The 12,862-nt window shown below is 39.9% G+C and overlaps 1 protein-coding gene across 2 annotated transcripts in view; it reads left to right on the top strand.

Annotated features, from left to right (window-relative positions):
• LOC131948623 (colorectal mutant cancer protein) overlaps nucleotides 1-12,301 on the top strand; it is a 36,817-nt gene extending 24,516 nt beyond the window's left edge. For both annotated transcript variants that reach the window (XM_059310233.1, XM_059310232.1), the window contains exons 7-17: nucleotides 1,508-1,578; nucleotides 3,603-3,748; nucleotides 4,295-4,546; nucleotides 5,731-5,843; nucleotides 6,292-6,403; nucleotides 6,540-6,713; nucleotides 7,099-7,321; nucleotides 7,583-7,766; nucleotides 8,193-8,305; nucleotides 8,403-8,530; nucleotides 8,796-12,301. In XM_059310233.1, coding sequence (XP_059166216.1) covers nucleotides 1,508-1,578; nucleotides 3,603-3,748; nucleotides 4,295-4,546; nucleotides 5,731-5,843; nucleotides 6,292-6,403; nucleotides 6,540-6,713; nucleotides 7,099-7,321; nucleotides 7,583-7,766; nucleotides 8,193-8,305; nucleotides 8,403-8,530; nucleotides 8,796-9,335 — 2,056 coding nt within the window. In that variant the 3' untranslated portion in view covers nucleotides 9,336-12,301. The remainder of the gene's footprint in view (nucleotides 1-1,507; nucleotides 1,579-3,602; nucleotides 3,749-4,294; nucleotides 4,547-5,730; nucleotides 5,844-6,291; nucleotides 6,404-6,539; nucleotides 6,714-7,098; nucleotides 7,322-7,582; nucleotides 7,767-8,192; nucleotides 8,306-8,402; nucleotides 8,531-8,795) is intronic.
• Nucleotides 12,302-12,862: the final 561 nt, after the last annotated feature.

The following is a 12,862-nucleotide window of genomic DNA, read 5'->3' as shown; positions in this document are numbered from 1 at the left end:
CATCAATGTCATCAGGTAAGTCTAGAGCTCTACTTCTTACACCTGCTAGAGAGGCATCAATGTCATCTGGTAAGTCTAGAGCTCTACTTCTTACACCTGCTAGAGAGGCATCAGATCAATGTCATCAGGTAAGTCTAGAGCTCTACTTCTTACACCTGCTAGAGAGGCATCAATGTTATCAGGTAAGTCTAGAGCTCTACTTCTTACACCTGCTAGAGAGGCATCAGATCAATGTTATCAGGTAAGTCTAGAGCTCTACTTCTTACACCTGCTAGAGAGGCATCAGATCAATGTCATCAGGTAAGTCTAGAGCTCTACTTCTTACACCTGCTAGAGAGGCATCAATGTCATCAGGTAAGTCTAGAGCTCTACTTCTTATACCTGCTAGAGAGGCATCAATGTCATCAGGTAAGTCTAGAGCTCTACTTCTTACACCTGCTAGAGAGGCATCAATGTCATCAGGTAAGTCTAGAGCCCTACTTCTTACACCTGCTAGAGAGGCATCAATGTCATCAGGTAAGTCTAGAGCTCTACTTCTTACACCTGCTAGAGAGGCATCAGATCAATGTCATCAGGTAAGTCTAGAGCTCTACTTCTTACACCTGCTAGAGAGGCATCAATGTCATCAGGTAAGTCTAGAGCTCTACTTCTTACACCAGCTAGAGAGGCATCAGATCAATGTCATCAGGTAAGTCTAGAGCTCTACTTCTTACACCTGCTAGAGAGGCATCAATGTCATCAGGTAAGTCTAGAGCTCTACTTCTTACACCTGCTAGAGAGGCATCAATGTTATCAGGTAAGTCTAGAGCTCTACTTCTTATACCTGCTAGAGAGGCATCAGATCAATGTTATCAGGTAAGTCTAGAGCTTTACTTCTTACACCTGCTAGAGAGGCATCAATGTTATCAGGTAAGTCTAGAGCTCTACTTCTTACACCTGCTAGAGAGGCATCAGATCAATGTCATCAGGTAAGTCTAGAGCTCTACTTCTTACACCAGCTAGAGAGGCATCAATGTCATCAGGTAAGTCTAGAGCTCTACTTCTTACACCTGCTAGAGAGGCATCATATCAATGTTATCAGGTAAGCCTAGAGCTCTACTTCTTACACCTGCTAGAGAGGCATCAGATCAATGTTATCAGGTAAGTCTAGAGCTCTACTTCTTACACCTGCTAGAGAGGCATCAATGTCATCAGGTAAGTCTAGAGCTCTACTTCTCCTGCTGCTAGTTGGAATTTTAAACCCCTGCTGGTTTGAATTTTAAACCTTTGAAAGTGCAGACACATTAAATATGTTGAAAACATTCATTTACATGTCTATGGTACTAATTACCTTAATCCCCCCCCCCCCCCCCCCACTCCCTCTCAGCGGCTGTTCTCCACCTGCCGTCCAGTAACATTTTTGGCACCTGTTTTTAAGTTTCTTTTCTCAAAGTATTTATTGGTTTGCACCTAATGATGTTCATTAGACATGAACTTGTGCATATTTGACTAGAAAACTATGTTTCAGAGAAGAGGATGAATATGAAGAGTCTGACCAGGCACAGAGTACACACAGCAATGATGGGGAGAGTCTTAGGGGTGAGTACTTTATGCCTCTCACAGTCACAGGTTTAAAGCTTGATCAAAGCAGACATTGACTTTGTTAGAACTGGGGAAAATGTTCTGCAGTTTTGCCATAGAGTTTTACCTTAGGTTCCCCTACCTAACTTATATGGGTTACACTACCAGTTCTATTTCCTACCTAGCTTATATGGGTTACACTACCAGTTCTATTTCCTACCTAGCTAATATGGGTTACACTACCAGTTCTATTTCCTACCTAGCTTATATGGGTTACACTACCAGTTCTATTTCCTACCTAGCTTATATGGGTTACACTACCAGTTCTATTTCCTACCTAGCTTATATGGGTTACACTACCAGTTCTATTTCCTATTTAGCTAATATGGGTTACACTACCAGTTCTATTTCCTACCTAGCTAATATGGGTTACACTACCAGTTCTATTTCCTACCTAGCTTATATGGGTTACACTACCAGTTCTATTTCCTATTTAGCTAATATGGGTTACACTACCAGTTCTATTTCCTATTTAGCTTATATGGGTTACACTACCAGTTCTATTTCCTATTTAGCTTATATGGGTTACACTACCAGTTCTATTTCCTACCTAGCTTATATGGGTTACACTACCAGTTCTATTTCCTACCTAGCTTATATGGGTTACACTACCAGTTCTATTTCCTATTTAGCTTATATGGGTTACACTACCAGTTCTATTTCCTACCTAGCTTATATGGGTTACACTACCAGTTCTATTTCCTATTTAGCTTATATGGGTTACACTACCAGTTCTATTTCTTCCTAGCTTATATGGGTTACACTACCAGTTCTATTTCCTACCTAGCTAATATGGGTTACACTACCAGTTCTATTTCTTCCTAGCTTATATGGGTTACACTACCAGTTCTATTTCTTCCTAGCTTATATGGGTTACACTACCAGTTCTATTTCTTCCTAGCTTATATGGGTTACACTACCAGTTCTATTTCCTACCTACACAGACAATAATGACTTGACACAGATGACTGAGAGTAGTTCTTTTTGTTTCACATTCATAACAGATATAGGACTAGAATCTATATGGACATATGACATTGACACAAACACATCCTCTCCCTAGTACAAGATGAAGACTCCCCTAACCTTCTACCCAGCAAGAATGATACTACACTGAAACCTCACATTATTGCTTACTGTGTCATAAACTCACCATCTTTTATTTATGCAAAACCTTTGACAACACACAAACTTTCATACCCTTACACTACTCTGATACCATCCATAACATACTTACTGTTTGACCAAAACAGTCACTGTCTTACCAGTTGATCCCAGTCATTTGTACCACCTAAATCAGTTAATAGCTCAGTGCAAGGAGAAGCCAGGGCTTATAAGGGCACACATGAAGAGAGCTGCCCAACAGAGTTAACTCATTTAACTCTGTTATATTAGCTTGCCATGCTTCCCGTTTTTTATGTGGACTTGTTTAAAAAATTATATAAATAAACAAGAGCTAGGCTTGCAGTCTAGACTCTGATTAGGTAATACAGCTACTCCCTGTTGGCGTATTGAACATGTAGAAGGCTGCTCTGTATCTAGCATGCTGAGTTTTACATGTTCAAATAACTTCGGGCTTGGCTTGAGACCAATTTTATACAAATTCCTGGGCTGGTTGATACTTGCTGCAAAAGTTTAGATCATTTCAGTGTTGATAATCAGGGATGTGTGGGCTGGGGGGGGGGGGGGGGGGGATTTAGTAAACCCTCCATTCACTTTCATTATATATATTATATATATATATTATATATATATATATATATATATATATATATATATATATATATATATATATATATATATATATATATATATATATATATATATATATATATATATATATATATATATATATATATATATATATATATATAACATATAGGGCCTATACATAAACATATATATATATACACATATAATTATATGTGTATATATATGTATATATATATATATATATATATATATTTGAATATTTTGTCTAGATGAGAACATTGAAATCAGTCGAGAGTTTAGTCAAGTGGTGTCAGACTTTGAAACCGCCCTGGCCAAGAAACCAATGGAGTCTAGCCATGGAAGTGATGCTCTGATGGGAACCAGTTTCACCGTGGAGGAATCAGAAGACAAAAAGGTCAGAGTTTAATCAAAATTAATCTGATCATCTGGGACTGTCAGTTGTAAACTGGTTTCCACAATTGAGAGATTTTTTTTTATATGCCTGAGTGTTGACCACGGACTAAGAAGGGCATATAACTGTGTTTTAGAGATTGCAATCTACAGATTGATTGTTATCACAAATGTTTGAAGTCATAGCCTACGTTGTGTTAACTTCATTTAGAACAAAGTATTAAAAAGAGGAAAATAAAAATATTGATGGGGACAGTACCTCTGGTGGGTGTGCTGAGCTATTTCTATATGAGTTGTGGACATGTTTGCATATGTGTTGTCTACATGTTTGTTTTTAAAAATAAAGGATTAACTCAATTTTCTTTTGAACCATTTAAAATCTAAAACCTTGAGTGTCACCCAGCTCTAAAGGGTACCTGACTTCAGTCAGGGGGAGTATAGATTGGGCCTAGGGCTGATCATAACATTCCTTTACATGATGATGTCAGGAAACAATTAGCTCTATTTAACTTTTTTTTTTCTAAATACTATATATCATGTGTATTTGCAGGATGAAGGTTTGACCAAAGAAGACAGAGACACAGAGACTCCTCCAAAACTTCCTCCTCGAGCTGTCCGCCCTAGCTCCTTATCCAACAGCCCCTCCACAAGCCTGGACCCCCAGGTTAGAGTGGAGATGATGGCTCTCAGGACAGACAATGAGGAGCTGAGGCGCCAGACATCAAACCTAGAAGTGGAGCTTGGTCAGATGTCAGAACAGATGGGGACAGTCATGAAAGAAAAGGAAAGTTTGATGAAGAAGGTTAGTGGCATCTGGTTCTATTCTACTCTAGCTCAGCCACTTACTGGTGGACATTGGTCATCTGACTCTCTGTTTACAAGACTGACCTCACTAAGGTGACTCCAGTCTATATCATACCTGTTACCCCAGGCAGCCTATAAACATGATACCTGTTACCCCGGGCAGCCTATAAACATGATACCTGTTACCCCAAGCAGCCTATAAACATGATACCTGTTACCCCAAGCAGCCTATAAACATGATACCTCTTACCCCAAGCAGCCTATAAACATGATACCTGTTACCCCAAGCAGCCTATAAACATGATACCTGTTACCCCAAGCAGCCTATAAACATGATACCTGTTACCCCAGGCAGCCTATAAACATGATACCTGTTACCCCAAGCAGCCTATAAACATGATACCTGTTACCCCAAGCAGCCTATAAACATGATACCTGTTACCCCAAGCAGCCTATAAACATGATACCTCTTACCCCAAGCAGCCTATAAACATGATACCTGTTACCCCAAGCAGCCTATAAACATGATACCTGTTACCCCAAGCAGCCTATAAACATGATACCTCTTACCCCAAGCAGCCTATAAACATGATACCTCTTACCCCAAGCAGCCTATAAACATGATACCTGTTACCCCAGGCAGCCTATATACATGATACCTGTTACCCCAGGCAGCCTATAAACATGATACCTGTTACCCCATGCAGCCTATATACATGATACCTGTTACCCCAGGCAGCCTATAAACATGATACCTGTTACCCCATGCAGCCTATAAACATGATACCTGTTACCCCATGCAGCCTATAAACATGATACCTGTTACCCCAAGCAGCCTATAAACATGATACCTGTTACCCCATGCAGCCTATAAACATGATACCTGTTACCCCAGGCAGCCTATAAACATGATACCTGTTACCCCATGCAGCCTATTATATGATACCTGTTACCCCAGGCAGCCTATAAACATGATACCTGTTACCCCAGGCAGCCTATAAACATGATACCTGTTACCCCATGCAGCCTATAAACATGATACCTCTTACCCCAAGCAGCCTATAAACATGATACCTGTTACCCCAAGCAGCCTATAAACATGATACCTGTTACCCCATGCAGCCTATTATATGATACCTGTTACCCCATGCAGCCTATATATAAATGATGTTACTCTCTTAGGTCCTAGAGCTTCAACAACGTCTGCAAGCTTACACATCTTCACCAAGTCCTTCCCACAGTAGAGTTGTCACCCCTACCAAACAGGTGTCAACAAACCTAACTCACCCTGACAGGTAAATATGTCATGAAAAGGCTCCAAATGTCAGTCAGTTGTCAATTTATGCTGCTCATATTATACAATACATATGGGGTGGGGGTTGTTTAACTTAGTTATGTTGTGTTATGTAGTTTAGGTCTGCAATATGATATAACACTGTCTTTTGTGTTTGATAACTTTGACCACTAAGTTGGGTTGGATAAATACATTGACACAACTGGTTTACACATGTTTTTTTTTCTTGTAACACATTATAAATCTAAACAACTTTTTCATACAGGGATGGTTTGTGTTAGGTGGGGGGGGGGGGGGGGGGGGAATCCTAGAATTCTTAGGAGTGATGGTTGATGGATATAAAGTTGTATGAGCTACTACTATTACACCAGCTGATTTTATAATTTGCAAGAAAGATTACTTTTGTAAGCAGCTGAGTTTTCACTCAAAGACTGATGTTGTTGTCTTAGGAAAAATTCAGAACCTGAGGTTTATCCTGTAGCTAAAATGGCTGAACTGAAGAAGTTGAGGACCTGTGCTAATGATATGCAAGTTTTGGGGTCAGAGGTTGCCATGTTGGGTGTAAGTTATGCTACTCACTCATGTACCTGTTGACTGATTAGTTTAGATTAACCTGAGTGCTCACCATATGCTAGTTTTTGTTATGATTATGCTGTGTACAAATATAAAACCAACTTGTGGTGATTACTTGTATTAGGTCCAAAGTACACCCACAGCAGAGCACCTTGTCCAGTCATTGAATGATGGCTCCAGTGTGGCAGAGCTGCTGAAGACAGTGTCCAGAGATGGAGGGGCCAACATAGGGGAAGTTGTTGTCAAGGAATTTGAGGTGGAGCTGGAAAGACGGCAAGCCAAAATTGATCATCTCAAGGTTTGAATTTAATTTTATCTAAGGAAAAATGTATTCAATTTTAATGCTTTTCTTTGTTAATAAATTTATTGTCTGTGAGTTTCACGATGTATTAAAAAAAAAGCAGAAAATAAAGTCAGAAAAAGTACATATAATTTCTTCTTCAAATTTACTTTCACTGCTTGTTTTTTATTGTATTATTGTTACATTATGTTTCTGTAATGTAATAATTTGTTGTATTATTGTTGCAATAAGTTTCTGTAATGTAATATTTTGTTGTATTATTGTTGCATTAAGTTTCCGTAATGTAATATTTTGTTCTTTTATTGTAGCACTATGTTTCTTCTATGTAATATTGAGTTGTTGTATTTGAGATAGTGTAATGATTTGAGTGTGCTGACTTCAGGCACAGAATGATGTACTGACAGCCACACTGGAGGAGAGCAAGTCACATGCCGAACGTCTGAGTGTTCTCATTGGCAAGTACGAGTCCAACAACACAGCACTCCAGCTGGCCTCTGTCTTCTCTGACCACTGCACAGAGGCGCAGGATGTACTCACAGCTCTGCTGGACACAGAGATGGGGGTCTTATTGGCCAACTGTAGGGCCGCTGGATTGGGTGGCCTGGGTGAGTTCATGGCCAACTGTACACTGGTAACTTAGGTGGCCTGTGTGAGTTCATGGCCAACTGTACACTGGTAACTTAGGTGGCCTGGTGCTCCATGGCCAACTGTAGACTGGTAACTTAGGTGGCCTTGTCCTCCATGGTCATTGAAAGCCTGCTAACTATTGATAGTAAACCTGATAATCTTGCACCTAACAGAGTGTACTTTGTAGGTGATTTGATGTCATGAAAAGCTTGTTTAATTAATTTTGTTTTCTCCATTAGGTGAAGGAGATGATGATCAGGAGGAGATAACTGCTATTCTACAACGAGCTCATCATGCCCGTAGACGTGCAGAAGGCGTGGCCCGTCATCTACTTACACGACTAGATCGCAACAACGGAAATCAGATGTCTGTTGGTTCCTGCCATCCCTGGGAAGATGTTTCTACCAACAGTCGCACAGCTAGGTGGGTTTTATAGCTGCACAGCTAGAAGGGTTTTATAGCTGCACAGCTAGCTTGGTGGGTTTTATAGCTGCACATCTACCTAGGTGGGTTTCATAGCTGCAGTTAGCTAGGTGGGTTTTATAGCTGCACATCTACCTAGGTGGGTTTTATAGCTGCACATCTAGCTTGGTGGGTTTTATAGCTGCACATCTAGGTAGATGGGTCTTGTATTCACACAGTCAGTTGAATGTAAGATGTGACGTGAATGTAACAAAAATGTGATGTAGCCACATGAAGTGAATGTAATTAAAATGTGATGTAGCTACATGAAGTGAATGTAATTAAATGTGATGTTGCCACATGAAGTGAATGTAACAAAAATGTGATGTTGCCACATGAAGTGATGTAGCCATATGAAGTGAATGTAACTTGTGTGAATGATTGCAGCACCAGCAGCACCAGCAGTTCAACAGACATTGACTTCAGCAAGTCGGATGAGGTCAGACTCAGAGACCACATCCAGCAGTTAAAGTCTGAGAGGGCAGCTGTCAGGACCACTGGTCAGTTTGACATTACTTTTTACTTTGATCTGTGTCCAATTGTCCTGACTTTATGAAAGATGTCATTGCTGATTGTTTGAACTGATCTCCTCCAAAGTTCTTGAGCTAGAAAGCGTCCATGTTGACCCAATAACCAATGAGCCCAGGAGAAGAATTGAAGCTCAGAGGCTGGACCTGGAGAACGCTGTACTGGTGCAGGAACTGATGGCTGTTAAGGAAGAAAAGGTAACTCCTGCTTGTTTCTAACAGCTCTGTGTCAGGTTTGTGATGAAAAGATGAAATAATTGAATTGTGACATGTGTCACATTCAAAGTACAACCAAGCCATAAAGTTGACTCGGTGTTCTAAGTACTCTTCTGGTTTAATTTCAAGAGATAATAGACCCATTTATTTTAATTATCATAAGACTAATTGACATTATTTGAAAATATATCCATTGAAGTCAACTTTTCATTGATAGTTTGTCAACATTTATTTCCTTCATTCCCAGGCTGAGCTTAAAGCTAAAAGTTACCTCTTAGAGAAAGAAAAACGAGCTCTGGAGCTTAGGTTGAATGGTAAAGAAACCCAAGAGCAAGCGTACAGGGTCCAGATAGACTACCTGAAGGGGGAGCTCTCCTACCAGCAGAAACAGGAACCCTCTCCAGCAGACTCGAGGTTTATTTTAGAGCTGAAGTCTCGTGAACCTTGTGAACTGATCCAAGACCTCAGCATCTCAGTGGAGCGTGAACGCACATTGAAAAGTAAAGTCTCAGAACTGATGTCCACATTAGAAAAAATTTCACGCAATTCAGAGAGTCGACATAAACAATCAGCAGAGTTTGTCAATGATTTAAAGAGAGCCAACTCTGCACTTATAGCTGCATTTGATAAAGCTAAGAAAAAGTACCAGGGACGTTTGAAAAAGATGGAGGGGCAGTTAAAAAATATGCGGGACAAATATGAAATAGAAACTACAGCATTGAGGCAGCGTTTAAGTTGTATAGAGAACAGATCTCTTCGAGCACAACCTAATGAGACATCCTTATAGGAGTATGACATTAATAGGGACATTCAACTTGGCCAGAACAAAGCTGAGGCAACAATTTAGTTTTCTGTGTAAACACAAGTGAAAGCTTTGGATTTTCATGGAATGAAAACATTGTCTATTTGACATGTGCTTGTATCTGTATATTTTGTTTGTAATTCTTGGTGTCAATGCTTGGCTTTTTCTATTGTGGAGTTTTACACCACATTTTGTGGAAGTTTACTTGACCTTTACTACTGACCAACTAGCATTCATTCTTGTGTGGGATCAATACGTCACAAGTTGTATTACATGTGTCACCATGGGATCACTACTTCACAAGTTGTATTACATGTGTGACCATGGGATCAATACTTCACAAGTTGTATTACAGATTTATTCTACATGTCTGACCACCAAATCTGATACTCCCTGAGTCTCACCCTCTGACAAAGAAGATCTTCATACATCAGACTAGCATTTACTCAGTTTAAAATCTATTTTGCATTTATATATTTTTTAAATTCATGTATTGTTACTTCAATACACCAGTCATTGCAGTAAAGCCAACTAATTTATCCTGACTATTTTTACCTTTGTGCCAGGATTTACTCCTGTTTTTTATACTTTGATGTTGTTTAGCTTTGGAAATCTGACATGTACAACAGTTGTAAATAGGTGTTGGGTCAGTTACTACTTGTAGCAAAAATGTAACGACCAAGCCCTTATAGGGTGTCTTCTATACATATGGATACAAGTTGTCTTTCCTTACACAATGTATTATGGTTGTGGCTGCTCTTGTATTGTCTGTTAGAAAGATTTAGTTTGTTTGGACAAAGTCAAAATAACAGACAATTAAGACAGTGGGCATTTATTACTTACTCTTTGTTGTAATTCCATTTCAATACACATTTATGAGGCTTGTTTGCCTTCAAAGATCTATATTTAGTCTCTTTGGTTGTCATGTAGTTGTAATTATACCCTAGCAAATGTTTGTGTTGAGCTCTGTGACTCATCAAGTGATCCTGGATGTGCAATATTTGTATGCTTGTATTGTATAGTAGTGTAACCCATTAACTTTGCCTGTGTCAGATGAATGCTGTGTTCATCTTTACTTACGCCATCAGAGACTCTACTGATCATGTGTATTACATGTAACCACTGCAATATTTATACTTCCATATATTTCTTAGTGTACAGATGAATGTTACCACCCAGCATATTTTTAGCTTCAGTTTATTTTTTCTAGACCAAATGTCATGTGTCATAGAGCCAAGGTCAGGTGCTATAGCTCCCCCTCCCTCCCCTGCCCACACAACCCAGCATTAAGCCAGTGTTAGGCTACACCAATGTTTTAGACCACATGAAGATGTGCCATATCTGTCAAGTGTCATATTCTTTCCAGACATCCTTTTATTTGAACACAAGCCCTTAACCTGGCCTAAATCAATCCTTATTCTTTGTCATCATGGTTCAAACAAAGATTCCTCTTTAGACACAGTGCTACCATGGTAGAGTTCATTCTTTTTTTACCCCAGCTTATGAAGGGATGGTGTGGTCAGCAGTATGCCCAGCCACCTTTACTTTCCCCAACATAAGTCAGGAACCCATTAGAGCTGGGTGGACTTAGGGTCACCCTACAGTCACAAGTTTGAACTGAGATCTGAACATTTTGTGCTAAAGCAGCCAACAACTCTAGCACTGGACCACTGAGTGCCCCCCATGTAGCAGGATGTCATCCCACCCAATGATCAGGGTGAGATAACCAGCTTATCCTGTAAGTCATGTTTTGCTTGTCATCTCAGTCTCTAAGTACCATTAAGCTGTGTTATCTCCCCTGTTATCTCTCAACTGGGTGGCTTTATCTGTGTGGTCTGACATCACAGCTCCACTCCTATCTGGTTAGTCATGTATACACCCACAGATGCTCTTGGTAGAAAACACCTGTAGCAATGTAGACACAAGGGCCAGAACTCTAATGTCTTCCTGCAACCATCAGCAATGTTTGTCAACTTTCTCAGCTGAATGTACTTACTTCTGCACCATTTACACTGTCACTTGTATATTTCATGCAATTTTGTAAGCAATATATTTAAGTTACAACCCACAACCCACTGCACGAGTTTCAACCCACTGGACATGTGACAACCCACTGGACATGTTATAACCCACTGGACATGTGACATCCCACTGGACATGTGACATCCCACTGGACATGTGACATCCCACTGGATATGTTACAACCAACTAGACATGTTACAACCAACTAGACATGTTACAACCCACAGGACATGTGACAACCCACTGGATATGTTACAACCAACTAGACATGTTACAACCCTATCGACATGTGACAACCCACTGTACATGTGACAACCCACTGGACATGGGACAACCCACTGGACATGGGACAACCCACTGGACATGGGGCAACCCACTGGACATGGGACAACCCACTGGACATGGGACAACCCACTGGACATGTGACAACCCACTGGACATGTGACAACCCCCTGGACATGTGACAACCCCCTGGACATGTGACAACCCACTGGACATGGGGCAACCCACTGGACATGTGACAACCCACTGGACATGTGACAACCCACTGGACATGGGACAACCCACTGGACATATGACAACCTGATGTGACAACCCACTGTACATGTGACAACCCACTGGACATCTTATTAGAAACAAGCAGAGTTTCTTCCAGGCATCTCTTCGGGGGGGCAAAGCCCCCCCGAAAAATTTTTACCGCCCCCCCCGAACGAAATGAACTTTATATAATTTATATAGAAAATATATACTTTTAACAGTGTCCGCCCCCCCGAAGAAAGTTTACCGCCCCCCCGAAGATTTCAAGTGCCCCCCCGGAGAAAAAAGTCTGGAAGAAACACTGGAAACAAGACATACTATCCATGTGAATGTTTACAATCAACGCCATACAATATTTTGGTGTCATTTTTGTACTGTGATGCAATACATTTGGTGGAAATCAAACTTAGAATGTTTTAATTTACTTTCTCGTATATACGAAGTATAGAGAAAGTCTTGTAATCATGCAAAAAAAAAAAAATCGAGATTTTTGCAAATCTCGACATTTTACATCTCACTGATACGGAAAAACATAATTTTGCAATCTTGTCCGTATGTCTGTGTGTCTGTGTGTGTGTGTGTGTCCATGTGTAAACACGATAACTTGAGTACCGTTACAGCTAGGTTGAAGAAATTTCATATACAAGTATTTTATCAAAATCGTAGATCCGTATCAACTTTTGAGCGATTTCGGATAACCGGAAGTGGTACTTTTTCTACTTTGAATTTTTCAAAAGCCTATAACTTGAGTACTATTTCAGATAGATAAATGAAATTTGATATGTAAGTAAAAGATCTAATTCTCTACCTTCTGTCAAATTTTGAGAATTTTTCGTTGACCGGAAGTACTTATTTACGCTACTTCCGATTTCTCAAAAAACTAATGTAAATTTTAAAAGTACTAATAATATTGCGCACTATTATGCGCTTTTTTATTCGCGTTCACTTGGTGT

The sequence above is a fragment of the Physella acuta genome, unplaced genomic scaffold (assembly GCF_028476545.2).
Source record: "Physella acuta isolate Inbredline_101_S28 unplaced genomic scaffold, ASM2847654v3 ptg000653l, whole genome shotgun sequence".
In the NCBI taxonomy this organism is placed as follows: Eukaryota; Metazoa; Mollusca; class Gastropoda; family Physidae; genus Physella; species Physella acuta.
This window is presented reverse-complemented; position numbering and strand designations above follow the sequence as displayed.